This window comes from Pseudophryne corroboree, chromosome 1 (genome assembly GCF_028390025.1).
Source record: "Pseudophryne corroboree isolate aPseCor3 chromosome 1, aPseCor3.hap2, whole genome shotgun sequence".
Classification (NCBI taxonomy): domain Eukaryota; kingdom Metazoa; phylum Chordata; class Amphibia; order Anura; family Myobatrachidae; genus Pseudophryne; species Pseudophryne corroboree.
Genome location: NC_086444.1, coordinates 132,726,045 through 132,751,611, shown reverse-complemented (window position 1 = coordinate 132,751,611; position 25,567 = coordinate 132,726,045). Strand labels below are relative to the sequence as shown.

The following is a 25,567-nucleotide window of genomic DNA, read 5'->3' as shown; positions in this document are numbered from 1 at the left end:
AGGCACAAGTGACTCAATCAGGAGCTCAGTCAGTTTGATTATACTATCTGTGCACAAGAAGGGATAGTCCTAAAACCTGGACTGTTGGGGTGTCTTGAGGGTCGTGTTTGGAAACCACTGGGTAAATTTGAATACAAAGCTTGCTCCACCCCAAGTTATCCTCGGATAAAGGGCAACGCTGAGCAGCAGGATTGGAAGACTGGACATATAGTGTTATCCTATCAGGTGATAGCAGAAAAACAACATACACCAATGGCAGCACTAACAGAATGGGTCACCGTGAAATCTCATATATTTGACTTAAAATAATTACCCACATTGTCTTCACTTACAATTGCAATTACCAGAAAATAGTGTGACCTATTCCTTTTCTTTTTTGAACTGTTTCCATCTTTTTTGTTCACTGCAAGGCCTTCTTTTATTTGGTACAATGTAGTTAAGGTCACAGTAATTACCATCAGGAGCTGTCGTCATGCCTACATCTCTCAGTGTCCACAAAATATCACAGAGACTTGACCTTTGAGAGCCAGTAAAGAGACCTGTCTGTTTTCTAAAGAGTAGACCAAAGTCTTCTGGGAATAATGCAATTTTACTGCTACCTGGTACAGTAAGTACTTTAATTCAACATGAACCTTACGCCGGCTTTTCAGATTATATATTACTTTTATCCCGTTTAGTCATAACCTCTAAAACGTAAATACAAAAGCAAAAATGAGTCTATTCAGCAGATAATTAAAGCATTACCAAAACTTAAAAATGCACCTTTCTTTAGAGGAAAGCACTAACGGTAACGTACACATTAGCATAGACACACATATACATCAGCCAGGACGTCTTGATTATATTTATGCTTTTCACCAAATGTCTGGGAATAGCTTGTATTTTATGTTTAAATTCTTTATTTGTCAAAGGGCTGTGTCCATGAAACATTTATTTACCCATTCGCTGCTGAGCAAATTTTGGCTCTTTTGCACTGGTCACATCCCAACATCAGTAATCTCTTTATGTAGTATGATCTATGAACACATATTATACCAGGTCTGGCCAACCTGTGTCTCTCCCGCTGTTGTGAAACTACACATCCCAGCATGCCCTGCCATTATGGAATGCTAAAACTGTGGCAGAGCATGCTGGGATGTGTAGTTTAGTAGTACAGCAGCTGGAGCCACAGGTTGGCCAGGTCTGTATTATAACTTTCATTTTTCCCCCATAAAACTTTATCTGACCTCAGATTGTTACTTGCATTATGCCCTGACTGCCCCTGACCTTGGCATGTATTATGATGATTACCATCTGTTGAATCCTGCCGTACTCTTTTTCGATACTTATCCATAACCATCTTATCTCTGAAATTATTTATCGCCTGTCACCTCCGTTCTGTCCATCTCAACTGCACTGCAATACCCACGGCCAATAAGACTTTATCAAATGGAGCTGGGACCCCTGGGGGATCCAAGTAAGTGAGCAAATAGCATTCTATGGGACAGGTATCAAGAAAACTAACTACATATATATATATATATATATATATATATATATATACACACAAAGGTCGAACCTGTTTAAATGGGATCTCAAGGTATGGCACGTTTAGTCTCACTTAAAGACGTATCTCACTTATCCAGGTTCAAGAAATGTTTGTCTCACTTATAGAGCTTCTTACTTGTGCAGGTTCAAACAGGATACCCCCGTAAATCCAGTGGGGTATCACATAGGGACTTGTCAAAACCTGTACTAATCCCAGTTACAGAGGGTCTAAAGGCGGTAGTTTCATTTCTAGAGGTTAATAGACTGCACTAAACTAACTTAAAGAGGTTCTAACAGCAATAATCTCATTTATAGAGGTGATTATTCCTAATCAGTCTCAGGTAGTAATAATAATAATAAAAATAATAATAATTTTATTTATATAGCGCTCTTTCTCCAACAGGACTCAAGGCACTTAACAGATAGCATGAACATATTATAGTACAGAAACAATGAAGTACAGAAAAGCTTTTCATAAAATACAGAGAGCATGTAGATACTAAAGGGACATTATGGAAATGCTTGAGTAAAAAGGAAAGTCTTGAGAATGTTTTTGAAGGCATCTAGAGTGGGTGCCTCTCGAACTGTGCGGGGAAGTGAGTTCCACAGAGTCGAAGCCGCATGGCTAAAAGCTTGCCTTGCCCCCCCCCCCCCTCCCCGATGAATTACAGGAGACTCTAGGTACTGCTAAAAGTCCTTCATCTACAAATCGCAGTAATCGAGTGGGGCAGTATGGAATCAGAAGCTGCTTCAGGTACCTTGGGCCCTGGTCATGTAGTGCTTTGAAACTCAGTAAGCCAATCTTGAAGATGATTTGCCATCTTACAGGCAGCCAGTGAAGGGAGTGGAGGATTGGTGTTATGTGGCTAGAGCGGGGCTGGTTGGTTAACTGCCTGGCAGCTGTAAGCGGTGCAATTCTTTTGCTGGAAGACCAAGGTAGAGGATACTGCAGTAGTCTAATCGAGATGATACAAATGCATGTATGACTTTTGGCAGATCATTTGAGGGAATTAAGTGCTTGATTCTGACTATGTTCCTCAGGTGAAAGAATGAGGATTTGATTGTGGCCGATATCTGATGTTTAAGTGTCAAGCCACTATCCAGGACAATGCCAAGATTCCGCACATGATCAGTGGTTTGTAGTTCTGAATCCCCGAGTGTAAGTCCAGGTACAGAGGTGTGACAGTCTCACTAACAGACATTTTTGGTGCAAAAATGTCGAGACCTCACAATTAGTCCAAGTAATAGAGGTGTCCCACTTATCCAGGTTTGACTTTATTCCAATAATTGGGGAACACCTTCACTACTTCATGCTTGTTAACTGTTGAAAACATTACGCAAGGAGAGCCTTGAATAATGCAATTGTAGAAATTAGTGACAGCCTTATGTTCCATATGTATAGGAATAAAAGAACACATATATATATATATATATATATATATATTCACACACACACACGCACATATAGAGATGTGTCCCCTTACATCTTTGCTCCGTGTGCTACAAGTCGCATTCAACATGACGCGTCAGTGCCGCGTGACTCGGTAGCGCCAAGCGTCTTTTTCAGCGAAAATGCATCTTAGGCGCAAAGTAATGTAACAGGATTAAAATGATATGCAGCATGTCTATATTCTGTGAGTGACTGCAACTGTATTTGCATACAAAATGCTATGCTACAGTGTTTTCATGGAAATCACTGTAACGTGGCATTTCTGATACAGATAGAGCTGCAATTACACACAGAATATAGGCATGCTGCATATAATTTTAATCAGCGAAGCCCTATTACTTTGCATCTAAGACGCATTTTCACGGGAAAAAACGGAAAAAAGGCCCTCGCCACTATCGAGTCCCGCCACGGCATAGCGCGACTTCAAGGGCTGTTTAGTGTGACTGCAACAAGGAAGATACATCTGTGTATGTATATATATATATATATATATATATATATATATAAATATAAAGACAGGGTGGTCCATAAGTGTGGAAACACCCTTATAAAAAAATAACTTTTCACACAGTTTTCACACTTATTGTCATTATACTGTAGATCCCCATTACACACTGAAATACATGGTATTTTGCGATTCATTTAGGTGGTTGGAATTCCACCATACAAGGTACACCTTGAATTCACCAGGGTGTTATTTAAGGTGGAGGTCACATGTTTATGTGAGATAATGCACTAGGAGGCGCCTATTCTCATCTTTTGTTTTTATATATATATATATATATATATACACACATACATACACTGCTCAAAAAAATAAAGGGAACACTTAAACAACACAATGTAACTCCAAGTCAATCGCACTTCTGTGAAATCAAACTGTCCACTTAGGGAGAAACACTGATTGACAATCAATTTCACATGCTGTTTTGCAAATGGAATAGACAACAGGTGGAAATTATAGGCAATTAGCAAGACACCCCCAATAAAGGAGTTGTTCTGCAGGTGGTGACCACAGACCACTTCTCAGCTCCTATGCTTTCTGGCTGATGTTTTGGTCACTTTTGAAAGCTGGCAGTTCTTTCACTCTAGTGGTAGCATGAGACGGAGTCTACAACCCACACAAGTGGCTCAGGTAGTGCAGCTCATCCAGGATGGCACATCAATGCGAACTGTGGCAAGCAGGTTTGCCGTTCTGTCAGCGTAGTGTCCAGAGCATGGAGGCGCTACCAGGAGACAGGCCAGTACATCAGGAGACATGGAGGAGGCCGTAGGAGGGCAACAACCCAGCAGCAGGACCGCTACCTCCGCCTTTGTGCAAGGAGGAACAGGAGGAGCACTGCCAGAGCCCTGCAAAATGACCTCCAGCAAGCCACAAATGTGCATGAATGTGATATTTCAGTGTGGTCCCCAAGTATAGTAGAGACGCGTATTTGTGACGCCGCCTGCAGAGGACATCACACCGCGGGAAAGATAACAATGTTACGATGGTGAGGATACGGCTACGGTGCAGACTCTCCACAGCATTAGGAGCCTGACATTTTTAAGGTGCACTTGTGTTACGGGGTGACCATTACAGAGAGCATTTACCTTTGACAAAGCTGCCCCCTAAAGACAGCAAAACGCGTAAGGACTTACCTGCTGGACATTGGGACATTTACCATCCAGGATAATTTGGACGGTGGACCTGTAAACAAGCCCGGGACTCTTTCCCCACTACCATCCCATTGCTAATGGAGAATTAACCAATTCCCTACAACTGGTGTGCTGAGATCTTCATTTGAGGAGATATCGCCAGGGAATTTTGCATTGGCACCTCCAGGATCGGTAATTATTTGTGGAGAGACTTACACCTTTTGTGGCTTAGGATAACTGAGGTCCACCAACCATTAGATATTAGAAGTATTTTTGTCCTGTACCAGATCCCATTTGGCTTTTCACAACTAGCCATGGTTTTTTAAATGCTCTTTATGTGCACTAGTTTATGGTTTTATTTCTAAATGATTACAGGTAATATAATACCTATTTTATACATTAAATTGTCGACTGATCCTTTCCACCTGTCTGCTTAGATTTATTTTTAGCGCTGTTTAGTACTTTTAGTACAATCGTGTTTTGTGTCCAGTTTGGAGTGACTATCCAATTTTTTACAGCTGCTTAGGAGAACCAGCCCTGTCAAGCGCGAGGTACACCGACTCCTTTGAGTGAGGAGAGGTCCATTTGGTCGTTACAAATGTGCATGTGTCTACTCAAACGATCAGAAACAGACTCCATGAGGGTGGTATGAGGGCCCGACGTCCACAGGTGGTGGTTGTGCTTACAGCCCAACACCGTGCAGGACGTTTGGCATTTGCCAGAGAACACCAAGATTGGCAAATTCGCCACTGGTACCCTGTGCTCTTCACAGATGAAAGCAGGTTCTCACTGAGCACATGTGACAGACGTGACAGAGTCTGGAGATGCCAAGGAGAACGTTCTGCTGCCTGCAACATCCTCCAGCATGACCGGTTTGGCAGTGGGTCAGTAATGGTGTGGGGTGGAATTTCTTTGGGGGGCCGCACAGCCCTCCATGTGTATTGCCAGAGGTAGCCTGACTGCCATTAGGTACCGAGATGAGATCCTCAGACCCCTTGTGAGACCATATGCTGGTGCGGTTGGCCCTGGGTTCCTCCTAATGCAAGACAATGCTAGACCTCATGTGGCTGGAGTGTGTCAGCAGTTTCTGCAAGACGAAGGCATTGATGCTATGGACTGTCCCGCCCGTTCCCCAGACCTGAATCCAATTGAGCACATCTGGGACATCACGTCTCGCTCCATCCACCAACACCACGTTGCACCACAGACTGTCCAGGAGTTGGCGGATGCTTTAGTCCAGGTCTGGGAGGAGATCCCTCAGGAGACCATCCACCACCTCATCAGGAGCATGCCCAGGCGTTGTAGGGAGGTCATACAGGCACGTGGAGGCCACACACACTACTGAGCCTCATTTTGACTTGTTTTAAGGACATTACATCAAAGTTGGATCAGCCTGTAGTGTGTTTTTCCCCTTTAATTTTGAGTATGACTCCAAATCCAGACCTCCATGGGTTAATAAATTTGATTTCCATTGATAATTTTTGTGTGATTTTGTTGTCAGCACATTCAACTATGTAAAGAACAAAGTATTTAAATTTAGAATTTTTATTGAGGTTGGTCAGTAATCAAAACAGTAGCAAGAACAAACTTGTGCAGGGTAGTGATCTTGAACATGAAAACAAACATTTTACATACCAAATCAAAACAATAGAGACATTTTCATGGAATTATAGGCCAGTAGGTATTAGTAATTTGTGCCCTGCATAACTCTACATGTGTATCTGACTTTTCTCATTTTATTATACAGATATAGTATAAAATTTATGCCAAAACAGAGTGTAGTCTTGGGAAGAGTAAGAGTAGGAAAACAAAAGGAAAGGGAGGGAGAGAAGAGGCTAGAGAGTATATCTTAATAAAGGGGAAACAATGGAAAAATTGCATATCGGGAGGCAAGAGGATGGGAACAGTCCACTGTATTTAGGACAGGGGGGGGGACAACAGAAGTGATATAGGTATTAGCATAATTAGCAATATCAACAGAGTCCGGGCATCAATAAAGACCGAGCGAGGTACCAAGGAGACCAGATGTTGTGGAACTGGGCCACTGTGTTGTTCCTCAGGCTTGTAATATATTCCATACTGGCTATATAATTAATCTTGGTCATCAGTAATGCCTTGGAGGGAGGTTTATGGTCTTTCCAGCATTTAGCGATCAGAGATTTAGCCGCCATGCATAGTAACATGGTAAGCTTGTCTTGGGGTTTGGGTAGCAATGGTATGGGAGCATGCAGAAGAGCAGTTTCAGGGGAGAGGTCTAGATTATGTCCGCATGTTTGAGCAATAAGTGCTCCTACCATTTTCCAAAAGGGGCGAATAGAGGGGCACGTCCACCATATGTGGAAAAAGGTGCCCTCCTCTCCACAGAGTCTCCAACACAGATTTGATGTCGTGGGGTAAATGGAATGAAGTCTGGAAGGAACTAAGTACCACCTGGTGTAGACCTTATAGCATGTTTCTCTGAGTGCCACATTAATGGAGGCTTTAGCAATGCGCATTCTGATTTCTTCCCATTGATCATCTTCCAACGGATGGGAGAGATCTGATTCCCAGGCTAATTCATGGGATTCACGGTCAGGGGGGTCTGGGGTCAAAATAGAGTTGTATATCGTTGAGATATTCCCTTTTTTGCCAATTGAAAGTAAACACATATGTTCAAAGGAGGTGGGTGGTTTCAAAGATGTGGTTTTAAGCTGAGATTTGAGAAAGCTAAGGATTTGGATGTAATGGTAATGGCACGAGGGTGGCAAACCAAGGCGTTCTTGAAATTCTCCAAAAGAGGTCGGTGCTGAATGGCCTTTAACATGGATAAATCTTGTGACACCCTGTGATTGCCATGGAGCCGCCATTTTTCGTTCGCAGCCTGGGGGAAAGGCAGGATGTCCCCAGATAGGTGTTAAAGGTGAGGGGTGTGAGGTTAGATTGTAGGTGCTGCGGAGTTTCTCCCATAATCCAAGGGTGAAATTAATCGTGGGGATTGAGTAGGCAGAGGCTGGTCTGCGGGACCTGGGGAGCCATAGAAAAGAGTCGAGGGGGACGCCCTGGTACATTGAGTTCTCAATATCGACCCATTTTCTGTTCCCTTGGAGGGAATGCCAGGACACCATATGATTAAGGTGACAGGCATTAAAATAGGCCTGGAGGTTAGGATATCCCAATCCGCCTGAGGTAGCACTTTTGGCCAGCAGTGTTCGTCTTAATCGGGATTTACGGTGTGCCCAAATAAATTTGTTGCACAATGATTGCAATGAGGTCAAAGTCACACGGGGCACCATTATCGGAATGGTCTGAAATAGGTAAAGAATACGGGGAAGGAGATTCATTTTCAGGGCGTTAATCCGTCCAATCCATGAAATAAATAATCTGTCCCATTTATCCAGGTCTTGGGTGAGAGTTTTAATCATAGGAACATAGTTAGTCTGGTAAAGGCTGGTGTAGGATTTAGTAATAAATATGCCGAGATATTTGATAGCAGAGGGTCTCCAAATAAAAGGGAAAGAGGAGGTTAGAATCAAGTGGGTCTGGGGTGGGATATTAAATGCAAGGGCTTCAGATTTGGTGTGGGTTATTTTGTAACCAGAGAGGGAACCATATAGGAGTAGTTCTTTTTGTAGGTTAGGCAGAGAAATCAACGGGTTAGATAAAGTCAAGAGCACGTCATCCGCAAATAAAGATATTTTGTATGAGTTCTGCCCCACTGTAATCCCCCCAATGTCCGTATTAAGTCTAATACGGGCCGCAAGAGGTTCGATGCATAGAGCAAAAAGTAGGGGTGAAAGAGGGCAACCCTGACGCGTACCATTCTTCAAATTAAATCGGGGTGAGCTTAGTCCATTGGTCAGGACCATAGATGAGGGGTTGGAATAGAGGGCCGCTATTGCAGTGATGAAATGACCGTGGAGGCCGAACGTAGATAAAGTAGAAAACAAAAAGGACCAGGAAATGCGATCAAATGCCTTTTCGGCGTCTAGCGCCAAGGCAATCGCTGGTGTTTTCGTCGAGTTTATTTGGTGAATCAAATTAATAGTGCGTCTGGTGTTGTCCGAGGCCTGACGACCAGGGATAAATCCCACTTGGTCAGGATCTATTAATGATGGCAACACAGCGTTCAGGCGAGTTGCTAGTATTTTGGCAAAGAGTTTGAGATCGGTGTTTATCAAAGATATGGGTCTGTAATTTGTGCAATGCGAAGGATCTTTTCCGGGTTTCGGGATTACAATAATGCGGGACGTCGTGGAGTCAGTGTGGAAGGGCGTACCCCGTAATATTTTATTAAACATGGAGGCCATATGAGGGATGAGTTGCGGGGCGAAGGTTTTGTAATACACCATCGGATAGCCATCCGGACCGGGTGCTTTCGAAGGTTTCTGGGTTTTCAGAGCCGCTTCAATTTCCTCAGCAGAAATATCAGCATTGAGAGCAGAATTAGTTTCCTTGTCTATACGAGGGAGAGCGCATGAGTCTAAATATTGTTGTGCCTGATCGGCTTGTGCTAAGGGGTCGGACGGAGGATCAAGGTTATAGAGTGTCCTATAATAGTCATAAAAGATACCATTAATTGTTTTGGGGTCATAGGTAATGTTACCTGAAGGTTGTCTAATAGTATGGATGCATTGATTAGCTTTTTTGGCACGTAATTGGTTAGCTAATAAAGTATGTGCCTTGTTACTTTTATCGTAAAATGATTGATTGGCCCATCGAAGCGAGCGCTCAATATTCTCTGCCAAGAGAGATTGTAGGTCATCACGTGCTTTTGAAAGTTCGGCTAGAGTTTTTTTAGAGCATGTGCGTTTATGTTCTTTATCCAATGTTGCAATATTATCCGTTAACAGGGCAATTTGGCTTTCTCGGTCTCTCTTACGGCGGGATGCATATTGGATAATGGATCCCCTGATAACCGCCTTATGGGCTTCCCATATAGTGGCTATATTACAGTCACCTTCTACATTAACCGCGAAATAATCCCGAAGTTCTGTCTTAATTAAGTCCTGAAACTTAGGGATCTTCAATAGTGTCTCGTTTAGTCTCCATGTCGGTCTACCGTCAGGGATATCAAAAATGTCAAAAGTCGCAGTTAAAGCTGCGTGATCTGTCCAGGTAAGTGGGACTATCGAGGAAAAGCGAGCGGTGCGGGAGAGAGGTGCACAACTCAAGAACATGTCAATACGAGAGTACACATCGTGCGGATTAGAGTAGAAGGTATAGTCCCTGGTGGTCGGGTTAAGGAATCGCCAGACATCGAACAAACCAGCCTCGGCCATGCCCCTGTGTAATACGGAGGAATTTGGGGTTTGACTACTACGCAAAGGGCCGGACCTGTCCATGCCCGTGAGAGTCATGTTGAAATCGCCACCAACAAGTATTTTACCTCGTCTATATGAGTAAAGTTCGTGAAAAAACTTACGAAAGAATTTGGATTGGGCAGTGTTTGGAGAGTACAGGTTAGCCAAGGTAACCTCCTCGTGTCCAATTTTACCTCTCACCATTACGTATCGGCCTTCATTGTCGTGCTTACAGTCTAGGAATTGGAAAGGGACGGACCCCCTTATTAAGATAGCCACCCCATGTTTTTTTGCTGTATGATTGGAGTACCAGACCATAGGAAATTGTTTAGATGTCAGGGAGGGATGGGAATCTGATTTTAAGTGTGTCTCCTGTAAGAAAATCACGTCACCTTTTAATGTCTTGAGAGATCTGTGGAGATGAGAGCGTTTCTGGGGAGTGTTCAGCCCTTTGACATTAATGGACAGGCATTTTAGCGGCATGTTTGAAGCTGAAGAGGGGGTAATTCGCTGGAGATCTCTAGGGTCCCGGACTCTGCTAATATGGACGAAAGAGACAACAACAAAAAAAGAGCAAAATAGGAGTATATAATTCTGTGTACGAACAATGTTAGTTAAGTTAAACAAACTTTCTGTGGTTACAGGGGTGTCAATATACAGGTGGACTGTAATCGGGGTCTATAAGAGGAGGGGAATAGAAGAAAGAAGAACAAAAAGGAATAAAGCAGACGTAGTATCCAGTAGGCAGGATACTCGGCTGCCAAGGTTGAGCTCTCAAAGAAGAGAAAAGTGAGAGAGCTCGCTGGCGGGACGCAAATACAATATAACAGACGAGGGTATTGCCCCTCTATGCGTGATAATAACTTTAATCCCTAAGATTCGGGGGAGGAGGTATCAAGATAGGACACGGACGCCCCTCACCCGAAACCACTAATAAACGGGTCGGGCGGACCGTTGTGTAGCAACCTAAGATCTACTTCAGGGGCGCGATATTCCGAACTATAGAACCCGATAGTATGAGTGATCATATAACAAATAGTAACAATTTAGTGTTAACAATAAAACCAATGGTACGATCGCTGGGCAGGTCGGCCGCCAGAAACAGCCCTCACGGCTTCGGAAAAGGATACATTCCATTAATCTATGTATACGGCAATGGCTCCCAGCTGCCGACCAACCCAGCGAGACGACAACATAGTACTACGTGAGGCATAAAGGTCTGTCAGCAAGAACCCTTCTAAGAAGAGAGTTAATGCGCAGTTGCGTATGGATCGGAACCTAAAACAGGGCTTACATAACAGTTGAGCAAGATTGCGAACAAAATCGAGTAGATTAAACGTTATAAAAACATTAAAATTAAACGGCAGGAGCTTCTCGTCTATGAGGTAGCAGCTGGGGTCAGCTGCAACTTTCGAAGCAATTTGTCCCCATCATCAGGAGAGCGAATGGTGTAAATTTTGCCATCAATCTCCACAATGAGGCGAAAAGGGAATCCCCAGCGATATTTATAACCATTGTCACGCAGTGTGGTGGTAACAGAGCATAAATCACGTCGCTTAGCAATGGTCACTGGTGACAGATCTTGATAAATCTGAAGCCGGGAGTCTTCAAATAAAATCGAGGTTGAATTTCTGCACGCCAGAGTGATGCTATTTTTAATCTTGAAGGACAAAAATCGGAGAATAACATCGCGGGGAGGCTCCGAGTCCTTTGGTTTAGGTCTCAAGGCGCGGTGAGCTCTCTCTATCGAGATGGTAGAATTTGAAAGTGACGGAACCAGGTGTAGAAACAAGCGTTGGAGGTATGGTTCCAATTCAGAGGCTGTGATAGATTCCGGAACATTGCGGATGCGTAAGTTGTTCCGTCTTTCGCGATTTTCACTGTCCTCAACCTTATCCTTAAGGATTTCCAATTCACTGGATAGGTAGCTCATGTCCTCCCCCACTTGTTTGTGGAGATTTTGTTGGTGGTCCACCCGTGATTCTAACGCGGTTGTGCGGGAGTCCAGAGCCGCCACGTCAGATTTTAATTCCCCGATCGCTGTCTGGAGAGCTGTCGTAAATGAACTCTTAAGGTCTAGTATCATGTTCTGGAGGGATTGGATGTCCGCCTTAGTTGAGGGTGCATCCGTCTGATCCATGATGGGGGTTGGCATCGGTGAGGATGGAGATGAAGCTTCTGACGGTTTTTCCCGGCGTGAGAAGTGTTGTGAGATATCTTGAGAAGCTCCTGTTTTTTTTGCTCTGGTGTTCGCTCTGCTCATAATATCTGGTGAAAGTAAAACGTCCGTTTAAGGAGTGGTAACAAGAACGGTCCACTTGGATGTTACGTGTTCAACTGTTGGTCCGGGTGAGGGGGAAGTCAGGCATCCGTGAAATCACATAATTTATAGGTCTTTGGTCCTATTAACCGATGAAGACAGTGAGAGGGGTCCACGGGAGAGCGTCCCTCTTTACAACACACTTTTCCGTGGTTGTATAAGATGTGATGTAAGAGATGTGATGTAAGAGATAAGAAATATCAGCTGCTGGGTTGAGATTTTGCTTTGATTTCTTGTGATAATAGGGAGATTGTGTTTTCACATCTCCAGCAGGGGCAGCAGAGTGCAGGTGATATAGGACGTGCCTGGTCTGCCACAACCAAGATGGCCGCCGTCATTAATATATGGTGTAGCTTCTTATGGGGATTTATAGCGGTGCCCCCAGGGGTTTATTGCGCTGTTAAATGCTCCCAGGCCCCTCAGCGGCCTCCGCCCGTCCCCCCCGTCAATTACAGCGGCCAGCAGGCTTCTTGGAGCGGTGTAGCGTCTGCGTCTCGTCAGACGCCACACCCAATATGGCCGCCGCCACCGGAGCTCCGCGATTCAGTTCGGCTCCGGCCCTGCACTATCAGGAGCACACGTTACTCCTTCGTCCTCCCTGTCAGGCCTCCCCAGGCAAGGGGTAGGTGGTATGATGATAAGGGTAAGTCTGGGGGCAGCGTTTCAGCGGCCGGGCGGTGGGCGATCCTGGGCGGAGGTATGAATAAATTTAGGCCCCGGCTTCGTCTCTCAGGGAAGGCCGCAACCCGCAAGCACAGGACAAGCCCTGCTCCGGCTCTGCAGCTCACTCCCTTAGTACCCTAATTAGCATGGGCAACTGTGGGGTGGTATAGGGGAGAGACAGGTGGGGTAAAAGCCTATTTGAGGGGTTATAGGGGTTTGGATCTGCAGGAGCTCTCTCGGGACACTTCCTCTCAGTTAGGCCTCAAGCCACGCCCCCAGAACAAAGTATTTAATAAGAATATTTCATTCATTCAGATCTAGGATGTGTTGTTTAAGTGTTCCCTTTATTTTTTTGAGCAGTGTATATATAAATGTAATTTTTATTTCTTTAGATCAGTGGGGAACTGAAACAAATACTGAAACTGTATAAGGCAGCACATTCTGATCGAGCTCCAAGACAAAGTACAATTTGATGTGACAACTCACCAAATCACAGCTTACATCCAAAACTCTGAGTGGAAATGGTCTTCTGCTGCAAGGGAAGCTGCTTACAAATCTGAATTTCATTACGAGAAAAAAACAGCTCTGATGAACAATTCTTAGTGACCAGGCAAACCCTGGGAGAAAATGAAGCTGTGAAAAAGGAAAGTTACAAGCTTGTGTTTTAGATGGCTTAAGTCTTTCATAGCAGTCAAAAATATTTCCGCTATTGTGACCCTGTTAGATGGCGTTGAAAAAGATGTCAGTCTGAGAAAAGAAGGGAGCAAAATGTATCCATGGGTCATGGATTGCCGATAAAACAGTTTATTTCATGAGGTCAAGTGGAAAGGCAAACTTTACATCTTCCAGCTTCTGTAACGTTTAAAAAGGAATTAAAAGCGATGAAGGATGTTGGGCTTAATTAACTTTAAAAATGGGTCATCTGTCTTCTTGCTACTTAGAGTAATGAGAAGCTATTGAAAATGCAAAAATAAAAAGAGTTTTCTATAAACATCATGCAAATGACAGCAAGGGTCAACGCTTTCTCTGGTGTAATCCCTCCCTGGTAGAAGACATGATTTGTCAGGGATATTACAGCACTCGTATTCTTTTGCAAGCGTTACCAGTTGTTGCGAGTACATGTAAGTTTTTAGTTTTTTTTTTCCCTAAAACCTCCTTTCTAAAACAAAAATCTGATATTGGGCCTGATTCAGGAATATGCAAAACCGCTAACAAAGCCCACCCTGGTATAGATCCGTGTATGAATGTGCAAGGGCTGGGATGTCCGCTGTCAGGGTCCATGGACCTCCTGGTGCATCTTTAGTCACCCCCAGGGAAAACTTGCACGAGCCCTATGTCCTCCAATGTGAGCCATTGAGCGTCTGTGTATACAAACACTTCAGCGACTTGCCCACTACCTGCCCACAGGACGGGCCATTGCTGTGCGCCTGTTTAGCCACCTCCCAGCTACCACTCAGGAAGGTTTACAAGACATTTCTGTCATTGTGCGTCTGAATCTGAACAAAGCCTTGGTGGGTACACTGTGTGAGACGCATACCCCATAGGAGTTTTTAGGGATTTTCACAGACAAGCAGTAGAAAAGAAAAAATGGCCGATCATCAGTCCATTGTAATTGTAAATATGATGACTTAATAGAAAATGCCTGTCCTGAGCTATTTGAGAGCATTTGCCAAAAAAAACCCCCAAACTCTATGGGGTTGCTTCATTTAGCTGCGAATGGGACAATTGCTGTCCATTCACGGGAACCAATAAAAAAAAAATGATATCTTGCCCTTCCTGCGGTCTTACGCCATCTCTCTGCTTGCATTTATGTCCGTCAGCATTCTGATGGGTGGATAGCTCCAGCCATTCATCAATCAATCAGCTGGATGCAGGCTGGGAGGCAGGTAGAGTATGCTGCCTGGCCACTCTGATAAGTGTGACCTCCACCCACCCCTGCTCGAAGGCCCCTAGAAGTGTAGGGCCCTGGGCAGCTGCCCAATGTGCCTGTACGTTAAGGTGGCCCTGTGTCTAACTGAATTTCCCCTAAAATACACTGCTATGTGGTATACTATAAAATAACTTTCTTTTCCTACCATTATAATTAAGAAAAGACAACACAGGTCTCAGATAAGTGTGTCTATTCCTGGCAGAATGTTAAACGCCATAGTTAGCAATTCTGAACCACTGAGATTAGGGAGATTATAGACGATGCTATCAGTCTAGAGCTACTTAACATTTAAATAACCTAAACTGATAACTCAGACATACTGAAGGGATTTCTCTGAGCTGTCAATTCGAGAAACACTTGACTGGTTTGATACGCAGTCCCACACCTGAACATTCAATGTCTATTCAATGAGATATGTACAGAACTAGGAGGCTATGGAAATAGAATTTAATGCAGTGTAAATGTAATTAAAAAAGTCTGATTTATAATAATCGCCTAGCTGCATAATTATGCAGCCACAAACATGATGCATGTTTCTTATAGCTAGCCTAACGAAGGTAATAAATAAATATACAGTGATGTGAATTAGGAAATACATAATTTTACTAACGTGTCTTTACAGGACTGAATTGAGAATTATCTAGTCCTCACATATTTAAAAATGATAAGGCTATAGACCTGATAATTGTCATTACTAATCACTGCTATTTGTGACAACAGGAAATTACGTTTTGCCCGTGAGTACATATGTGTACTCATAGACTGCTGCTGCGTTGCATACACTCCCGCTGCCCACTGAGTACAGACCCACGGGAGCGACTGAACGCTGGCTCCAGCGGGATAGCGCTGCCGCTACGCGCAAACGCAACAAGAATGGAAAAGGACACATGTACTAATGTATGGGACAGGGACTATGTGATGTGTAGGAAGCAAAGTGAAAGAAAATGCAATTATTTCATTCATTTGGGAGTCCGCGGTCTTCTGCCCGCGCATGTTGAGCACCCATATCCAGGGAGGGTTCCTCTATGTAATTTTTGCAAAGTGCAGCCCATAGGCTACAGCGACTACCACGATTTGATGATGGTGTTACCTGCGGGGACGGAGCTTGGTAAATCTGACAGCCTAGCAGCCCCTATAGAAATCTTCAGGATCCCCTGAATGTATGTACTAAAGACTGCAGCAAATATACAGAGGGGGCCTTCCTCACACACTTCCTTTAAAGAAACGACCAGCCAGATAGGTTGAGAAACATGTTGGATTGGCATCTTCTTAAACTTGCAGCCGTTTACTATTCCAGCACCCCATCCGGAGCTTTATGACTCAATTGTGCAGCACTTGCATCCGAAGAAGCTCCATATTCATCTATACAGCCGGAACGCACTGACACGTCTTCTCTGCACCAGCTGCGCTATACCAGCATATCTTACTGTCGCACCTAGAGTGAGAGCCGCTTACGGATTTTTTTATCGCCGCACCCTAACATACGTAGCTGCCTACCGTGGCTGTGGACGCACGGCTCAACAGGAGCTCTCCACCAGCAGCACCTTGAGCTGGTAAGCAGCATGTTATATGATTTATACAGACGGACATTCTTGTCTTGCTGTCTTTGGAGTCCAACGCAGCAATATTTATTGGGATAACGATTCTCTAACCTTAATAATCGGGACTTTGTGACAAACCACAAGTGCTATTAGCCTATTTCAACAACATCAGCTAACAAGGCTTGCATGTATCACATGTCTCCAGGACTGTGAATGATATAGATTCTTTTTATACAGCTACACGGCTTTGATTTTACATTTTATAGGTTATATTTTATTGTATTTTTTGTGATAATCTTTGTCAAGGTGTTTCATTCACCATATTGATTGCTTAGTATTAAAATTTGCTGAGCTGAACAGCGCTCCCATAATTTTTTCTTGTTGAACAGCTATTTAAAGGCCCAGACCAAGAGTGCCAGTTTCTTTTCTTATTTATTCTTCCTCATCTGACCTGCAACTGCTACTAGTTGCGGGTCGTTTGCTGTGAGTAGTGTGCCCGCGGCTGTGCAGGTGCACCATGCAGGCACTCACAATGGGCCGCTGCGCCATTTTCACGTGATTCCAGTGTGCTGCTGACGTTGGAGCGGGACTCCGGAGGTAATATTTAAAAAAATGGGTGCAGCGTGTGCTGTGGGGGCCCCTCTTGGGAGTCAGGGGCCCGTGTGCACCGCAAACACTATAGATGCACTACAGTTATGTCATGATGTCGCTGGGTATGATTCTGGGACGTCTCACCTAAGAAGCTTTGCACATCAAATTTTCCTGCAACAAAGCCTAGAACATTACAGCTGAGAGACACCATGCTGAGCAGAACACGGAAATCTGGGCTTTCTTTCTTTGTTCCGCTCCATCATAGAGAGTGCAAAAACACTTTTTGCCGTCAATAGTGGGGTAAAGATGGTCCTATCCATTCCGGGCACTTGACGTTCAAGATTAGTCACTGTTTGTACATATTTTCAGGACTACCCGGACTAATCCTGGATGGGTGGTAACCAGGATAGTATTATCCATTAGGCTAACTAGGCTGAAGCCTAGGGGCCATGCAGGGATTAGGGGCCTGACAACTTTTACTGCTGAGGCATTGTTACCCACACCAGCTCTATTTCGAAATAGAAACTAAAAGGAAAAACGATTGTACTGTGTGAAAAGAGGTCAGCAAATTATTTCATCTGGGTATCGATGTCCGCGTAAATACTGAAAGTGTAATACCCCATTCACACTGCACAAATAACCCGGTATTTTGCCAGGTCGACAGTGCAGTGTGAACGAGTCACTGCCGAATTTCCGGGTTGCCTGACCCAGTAATTCAACCCGGGAATAAAGAAGGGTTATTCCCGGGTCAGGCACAGTGTGAACAGATTACCTGGGTCGATGCGACCCGGTACCCATTCACAGCATAGGGAGAGGCGGTGCAGAGATGATGTCATCTCCAGCGCCGCCTCTGTACCCACCTCCTATGCTGGCTCTGTCTGTGCCCCAGATGGCAACCTGACCCAGCATAATGCTGGGTCCGGAAGCCAGTCTGAAAGGGTCCAATGATGGGTCGCACCTGGAAAGGACCCGTTTCCAATTCCCGGGTGTGACCCGGCATTTGCAATCTAAATGGGGCATAAATAATGGCATAAACTCTACTTCCCAAACGTCAGCTGTAGAGGGGTGAAAGATTGAAGTGCCAGAATACCTGACAGCCTAGGGGGTAACGCTACGTACTCTCCATTTTTTATGGTCATATAAAACATGTCACATCTCCATAGCGGAACACTGTATAACTCACACGTTTATAAATAAACAGGCTCAAGTTTAAGCAATTGATAAACAAATGTAAAAGCTAATCTATATATTTCCCTTAAGATGCAAAGTAATAAATCATGCTCTTCATAATATAACAGAAATGACAATGCAAACAACTGCTATAGATATTGCATTCTTTATAGATTACTTGTATTATAGAGGAGGTAACATTAAACCTGACCAGCAGAAATGTCACAGCTCCCACAGGTCTCTGGTCTGCATCAGAATAACATACATTCTGATCTTTTCTTTGTAGCGCTCCACTGATGCTCGGCGGTGAAAGAAATCAAAATACACTGGAAATTGTTAGGAGAAAAATGAATGCAGATCCCATATCAAACAATCAATGAAAAAGCTACTGCAAGGCTCTCATTAAGCTTCACGAGACAAAACGTCACTCAGGGATTGACAAGAACTTTTATTAGAAAGCAATACAGATTGACGCATTATACAATGATCAGGTCTAACATATTATTTAATTGTAATTGGCTTTAATTAAGCAACCACCTCAGCAGGGAAGACATAAAAACCTTATACGTGTTTTCTCTCTCTCAGTGTTAGCTCCTGTAATGGAATTTAATTACAAGGTAAATGCTTTATGACACATTTATTTAATTAAATGACTATACTTAAGAAACAGCAGTGTATTTACAAAGCCAATGCCAGAGTAAAATGATTGTTAATTATGATGCCAGTTGTGTTACTTAGGAAGTGTAAATGTCATACTGTTCATACTGTGCCCACGAGAAGCTCAGAGGTTATGCATTAAAGCAGGGGTGTCCAAACCTTTTGAAAAGAGGGCCAGAATTAGTGAGGTGAAAATGTGTGGGGGCCGACCAGATATGCAAATGCCCCCAGCAGTGCTGCCAGATACACAAATGCCCCCAGCAGTACTGCCAGATACACAAATGCCCCCAGCAGTACTGCCAGATACACAAATGCCCCCAGAGCTGCCAGATATACATTATACGCCCCAAGCAGTGCTGCCCGATACACAAATGCCCCAGCAGTGCTGCCAGATACAAATGCCCCAGCAATGCTGCCAGATACAAATGCCACAGCAATGCTGCCAGATACACAATGCCGCCAGCAGTGCTGCCAGATACACAATGCCCCCAGCAGTGCTGCCAGATACACAAATGCCCCCAGCAGTGCTGCCAGATACACAAATGCCCCCAGCAGTGCTGCCAGATACACAAATGCCCCAGCAATGCTGCCAGATACACAATGCCCCCAGCAGTGCTGCCAGATACACATTATATGCCCCCAGCAGTGCTGCCAGATACACAAATGCCCCAGCAGTGCTGCCAGATACACAAAAGCCCCCAGCAGTGCTGCCAGATACACAAATGCCCCAGCAATGCTGCCAGATACACAATGCCCCAGCAGTGCTGCCAGATACACATTATATGCCCCCAGCAGTGCTGCCAGATACATAAATGTCCCTAGCAGTGCTGCCAGATACACAAATGCCCCCAGCAGTGCTGCCAGATACACAAATGCCCCCAGCAGTGCTGCCAGATACACATTATATGCCCCCAGCAGTGCTGCTAGATACACAAATGCCCCCACAGTGCTGCCAGATACACAAATGCCCCCAGTGCTGCCAGATACACAAATGCCCCCAGTGCCGGATACACATTATATGCCACTAGCAGTGCTGCCAGATACACAAATGCCCCCAGCAGTGCTGCCAAATACACATTATATGCCCCCAACTGTCATCCCGGATGCCGCCATGTGAAGGGAGGTGGAGCCCAGAGGTTCCGTGCACTAGCTGCCCAGGGAGGAGGGGTTAGGCTCTGCTAGCCTAGTATCCCGGCACTGAGTGCGGTGCAGCTTACCCTCAGCCTGTACGCTGCCCGAGGCTACACGGCTGCCTACAGAATCAGCAGCGTCTGCTGGTGCTGTGTGTTACAGGGAGCGATCGCCGTTATCAACCCCTTCTGGATCCACCAGTGGGCTGCGGGCCAGGGGAAATATGAGCACGGGCAAAAGGAAGAGGGAAGTATGCAGTAATGATCAAGTGGAAGGGCAAGGTACACTGTACTACAGTGCTGTGTGATCACACAATTCCCCATAACTCCCAACTGTCCCGGGACAGTCCAGTTTTGTTTGGACTGTCCTGCTGTCCCTCACCTGTAGTGCCCCTTGGTGCGAGTGGGCAGTTGGGAGGCTCCTGACAATCGCTGCTTTGCTTAGTGCAGTGCATAGCAGCGATGAGGCAGAGGGACTGGGGGCATGGCTTGCAGCTCACAGAGCGCTGGCCATGACCCCACTGTGACTAAAATGGGAGGCGTGGTCCATGATCGCGGCATCCCTGCAAAGCCATGCCCCCTTTCCCACAGGCCACACACTTTTCAGCGATGTGTGGGTCCCAATTTGCCACCCGGGGAGGTTGGGAGGTATGCATTCCCCACTCTGTGGTCAACAATGTGGATGATGCATCACAGAGGCACGTCCCAGTCCACCTTGGTAAACACCCGCAGCAGTCCAGTGGCACAATGGTTACAATAGCTGCTTACCAGTGATGATAGAGGGATAACAAACTGCAAACTGTAAGGCTGTAACATGGCAGTTAGGAGCTGATTGGCTGGTACTTTATTTCTCTCCAAGGCTTTGTACATAGACCCCAGAGTGAACAATCTTCATGAAGCTTAAGAGATATATTTATAACAAGAGAAGGTTGTTGAAAATGGTAATTTTTGTTATGGAGATATATGACAAGCGCCCGTCCTGCGAGCGCTAATGTGGAGTAACCCTGACGACAGCTTTTACAGTCTACCTCCGGAAATAGTTTCATCAATTTACATGAACTGCACCAATACTCTTTACAGGTTGATCATAAAATGCTTTATTATATACATAAATTACAGGTTGAGTTTCACAAATCCATACTTGCCTAAATTCCTGGAAGCTGCGGGAGACTCACGAATTTTGGGGCAGTCCCCCGCAGCCCCGGAAGAGTAGACTACTCTCCCGCATCCTGCCACTTCCTAGTGAAGGGAGCAATTGCGGGGCAGCAGGAAGGGGCTAGGCGAAATGACTGAGATTACTCATTTAGACCCGCAATTTGCAGTTGTTTACCAGTGTTGGGGGCGGGGCATTTAGCTCCACCCTCGTCGCTGACCCACGAATCATAGGCATTTTTCAGTGTTGGCGGTGGAGCCTAATGACAAGACAGTTTGGCTCCGCCACCTGAATTGACATGCAGTGTCTCCTCTCCTGAGAGGAGACTTAAGAAGTAGGTAAGTATGCACAAATTCGATATCCAAAATCCAAATTTTTTTGAGCACGACTGAGATAGTGATACCTTTGCTTTCTGATGGTTCATTGTACTTTGTTTCATCCACAAAATCACAAAATTCCAGAATGTGGAACAATCAGAAATCCAAAATACTTCTGGTCCCAACCAGATTGGATATGGGAGACTCCACCTACATTATATATGAAATCATCATTATTATTTCTCTCCCCCCCCCCCCCTATTTTTCAACTTTTCTGGAAAGTGGCAATGGAAGCCATCCAGCATCGTCCAGGAGCTTCAGGCCTGGTTAAATGTCAGTTTACCATGCAAATATGGAAGTTTGCGCAAGGGCCATAAACTATGGGTCTCATCTTCAGAATATACTTCAAAAATGCTCCGGCTCTGCAGGAGACTAAAGGAAATATTTGCCTAAAGGTCCCAGGCTGCTAGTTACAGTGGATGGGAGCCAGGAAGGAGTTGACTCAATCACATAAACAAGTCCTTGTCCCCCCCAGCCACTACACTACAGAAAGAAAGAAAAAATGTTTAGGGTGCGCTATCAATAGCAGCTGGTATGGGGGTGGTAAATCTCCCTAAATACTTAGAAGAAAAATGAAAATTTACCAGCGCTTGCTGTTATGAACTATATGAAAAAAATGGGTCTCCTGAGCTGGACTTGAGATAACAGCGAAACGCGTTGAGCCTGCTCCACATCTACCTGCTTGTTGGGTATCTACTACCTACGCTGGCATATTTGGTCACTCCTAACTTTGGAAATGCTCTTTGGTGCTTAACCCACTGTGGATACAATTTAAAATGGCTGAACTCTGCGTTTCCCCACAAGATGGACATATTGCACATCGATCACTGAGAATAACCCACTGCTAAATCATCGGAACATGCAAATAACCGATTAATGAGGTACTTTCCAGTGAAATCAGAACCATTGGAGTGAATCCTAGCCAGCACGGACGGAATATCCCATCTGTTAAACTATCTTTATGCAGGTTTACATGTGCCCACTAAAAATTTATTTTAACAATTGTTTTTAATATGTTTATTTAACAAATGTACATTCTTTTTATATAAACCGTTCAGAGACCTATTTTTATCATATAGTTCATAACAGCAAGCGCTGGTAAATTTTTGTCTTACTACACTACAGACAATTGTGGGGAAAAAACAAACAAAGAGGTAAGGGGCACTTAATTCACCATATTTCCCATATTCTGGCACCCAAAGACTTAGTGGTGCCTTGTTTGAAAGAAAGGAATCCCCTTTTCCAAATGATGCGGCCGCTGATAAGTTATTCTCTTGATCATACCTGACCTCTACAGTACAAAAAACATTAAGTTTATGGATGGAAAGGCATTCGCCCACCCTGGCTTACAGTAAACTTAGTGGCACCATCATGTAAAAGATGGTAGCCCCCCTTTTAAAATATATTTCCCTTTATTAGTTACTTTCTGGGATAGGTACACCCTATACTACATAAAACTAGGAAAGCCAGAGGCGTGGGGTTCTAATACCCAGATCTCCACCATACTGGGTCAATAAATACAGGGTTTATGATTTATGTTATATGGTTTTCAAAATTGTATGCCTTTTTGGGCTACTATATTATTTTTATGCATTTTAAATAATAAAAAAAATAAGAATTTACTTACCGATAATTCTATTTCTCATAGTCCGTAGTGGATGCTGGGACTCCGTCAGGACCATGGGGAATAGCGGGCTCCGCAGGAGACAGAGCACATCTAAATAAAGCTTTTAGGATCACATGGTGCGTACTGGCTCCTCCCCCTATGACCCTCCTCCAAGCCTCAGTTAGGTACTGTGCCCGGACGAGCGTACACAATAAGGAAGGATCTTGAATCCCGGGTAAGACTCATACCAGCCACACCAATCACACCGTACAACTTGTGATCTGAACCCAGTTAACAGTATGATAACAAAAAACGAAGTAGCCTCTGAAAAGATGGCTCACAACAATAGTAATAACCCGATCTTTGTAACAATAACTATGTACAAGTATTGCAGACAATACGCACTTGGGATGGGCGCCCAGCATCCACTACGGACTATGAGAAATAGAATTATCGGTAAGTAAATTCTTATTTTCTCTAACGTCCTAGTGGATGCTGGGACTCCGTCAGGACCATGGGGATTATACCAAAGCTCCCAAACGGGCGGGAGAGTGCGGATGACTCTGCAGCACCGAATGAGAGAACTCCAGGTCCTCCTTAGCCAGAGTATCAAATTTGTAGAATTTTACAAACGTGTTCTCCCCTGACCACGTAGCTGCTCGGCAAAGTTGTAATGCCGAGACCCCTCGGGCAGCCGCCCAAGATGAGCCCACTTTCCTTGTGGAGTGGGCCTTTACAGATTTAGGCTGTGGCAGGCCTGCCACAGAATGTGCAAGTTGGATTGTGCTACAGATCCAACGTGCAATCGTCTGTTTAGACGCAGGAGCACCCATCTTGTTGGGTGCATACAATATAAACAACGAGTCAGATTTTCTGACTCCAGCTGTCCTTGAAATATATATTTTTAATGCTCTGACAACGTCCAGTAACTTGGAGTCCTCCAAGTCGCTAGTAGCCGCAGGCACCACAATAGGCTGGTTCAAGTGAAAAGCCGAAACCACCTTAGGGAGAAAATGAGGACGTGTCCGCAGTTCTGCCCTGTCCGAATGGAAAATCAGATATGGGCTTTTGTATGATAAAGCCGCCAACTCTGAAACTCTCCTGGCTGAAGCCAGGGCCAATAGCATGGTTACCTTCCATGTAAGGTATTTTAAATCTACCGATTTTAGAGGCTCAAACCAATGAGATTTGAGAAAATTCAAAACTACGTTCAAATCCCACGGTGCCACTGGAGGCACTATTGGGGGTTGTATATGTAGTACACCTTTGACAAAAGTTTGTACTTCAGGCACTGATGCCAATTCCTTCTGGAAGAAGATTGATAAGGCCGAAATTTGAACTTTAATGGACCCCAATTTTGGGCCCATAGACAATCCTGCTTGCAGGAAATGTAAGAATCGACCCAATTGAAATTCTTCCGTTGGAGCCTTCTTGGCCTCACACCACGCAACATATTTTCGCCAAATGCGGTGATAATGTTGTACAGTCACTTCCTTCCTAGCCTTAATCAAGGTAGGAATAACTTCCTCTGGAATGCCCTTTTCTTTTAGAATCCGGCGTTCAACCGCCATGCCGTCAAACGCAGACGCGGTAAGTCTTGGAACATACAAGGTCCCTGCTGAAGCAGATCCCTTCTTAGAGGTAGAGGCCATGGATCCTCCGTGAGCATCTCTTGAAGTTCCGGATACCAAGTTCTTCTTGGCCAGTCCGGAGCCACCAGTATTGTTCTTACTCCTCTTTTCCGTATAATACTCAGTACCTTTGGTATGAGAGGCAGAGGAGGGAACACATACACTGACTGGTACACCCACGGTGTTACCAGAGCGTCCACAGCTATTGCCTGAGGGTCTCTTGACCTGGCGCAATATCTGTCCAATTTTTTGTTGAGGCGAGACGCCATCATGTCCACCTTTGGTCTTTCCCAACGGTTCACAATCATGTGGAAGACTTCTGGATGAAGTCCCCACTCTCCCGGGTGAAGGTCGTGTCTGCTGAGGAAGTCTGCTTCCCAGTTGTCCACTCCCGGGATGAACACTGCTGACAGTGCTATGACATGATTCTCCGCCCAGCGCAGAATCCTTGCAGCTTCTGTCATTGCTCTTCTGCTTCTCGTGCCGCCTTGACGTGGGCGACTGCCGTGATGTTGTCCGACTGGATCAACACCGGCTGACCCTGAAGCAGCGATTTTGCCAGGCTTAGAGCATTGTAGATCGCTCTTAGCTCCAGTATATTTATGTGAAGGGACGTCTCCAGGTTTGACCACACGCCCTGGAAGTTTCTTCCCTGTGTGACTGCTCCCCAGCCTCGTAGGCTGGCATCCGTAGTCACCAGGACCCAGTCCTGTATGCCGAATCTGCGGCCCTCTAACAGATGGGCACTCTGCAACCACCACAGGAGAGACAACCTTGTTCTTGGTGACAGTGTTATCCGCTGATGCATGTGCAGATGCGATCCGGACCATTTGTCCAGCAGATCCCACTGAAATGTCCGTGCATGGAATCTGCCGAATGGAATCGCTTCGTAAGAAGCCACCATCTT

General features: G+C 44.9%; 1 protein-coding gene across 6 annotated transcripts in view; it reads right to left on the bottom strand.

Annotated features, from left to right (window-relative positions):
- The window catches only part of IPO11 (importin 11), a 1,123,558-nt gene that overhangs the window by 134,643 nt on the left and 963,348 nt on the right, over positions 1–25,567 (bottom strand). The window contains exon 30 of one of the 6 annotated variants that reach the window (XM_063963022.1): positions 18,653–18,700. The exons of the other annotated variants lie outside the window; for them this stretch is intronic. Within the exon in view, the coding sequence (XP_063819092.1) occupies positions 18,668–18,700 (33 nt within the window). The 3' untranslated portion in view covers positions 18,653–18,667. Of the gene's footprint in view, positions 1–18,652; positions 18,701–25,567 lie in introns of those variants that run through there. 6 annotated transcript variants of the gene reach the window in all.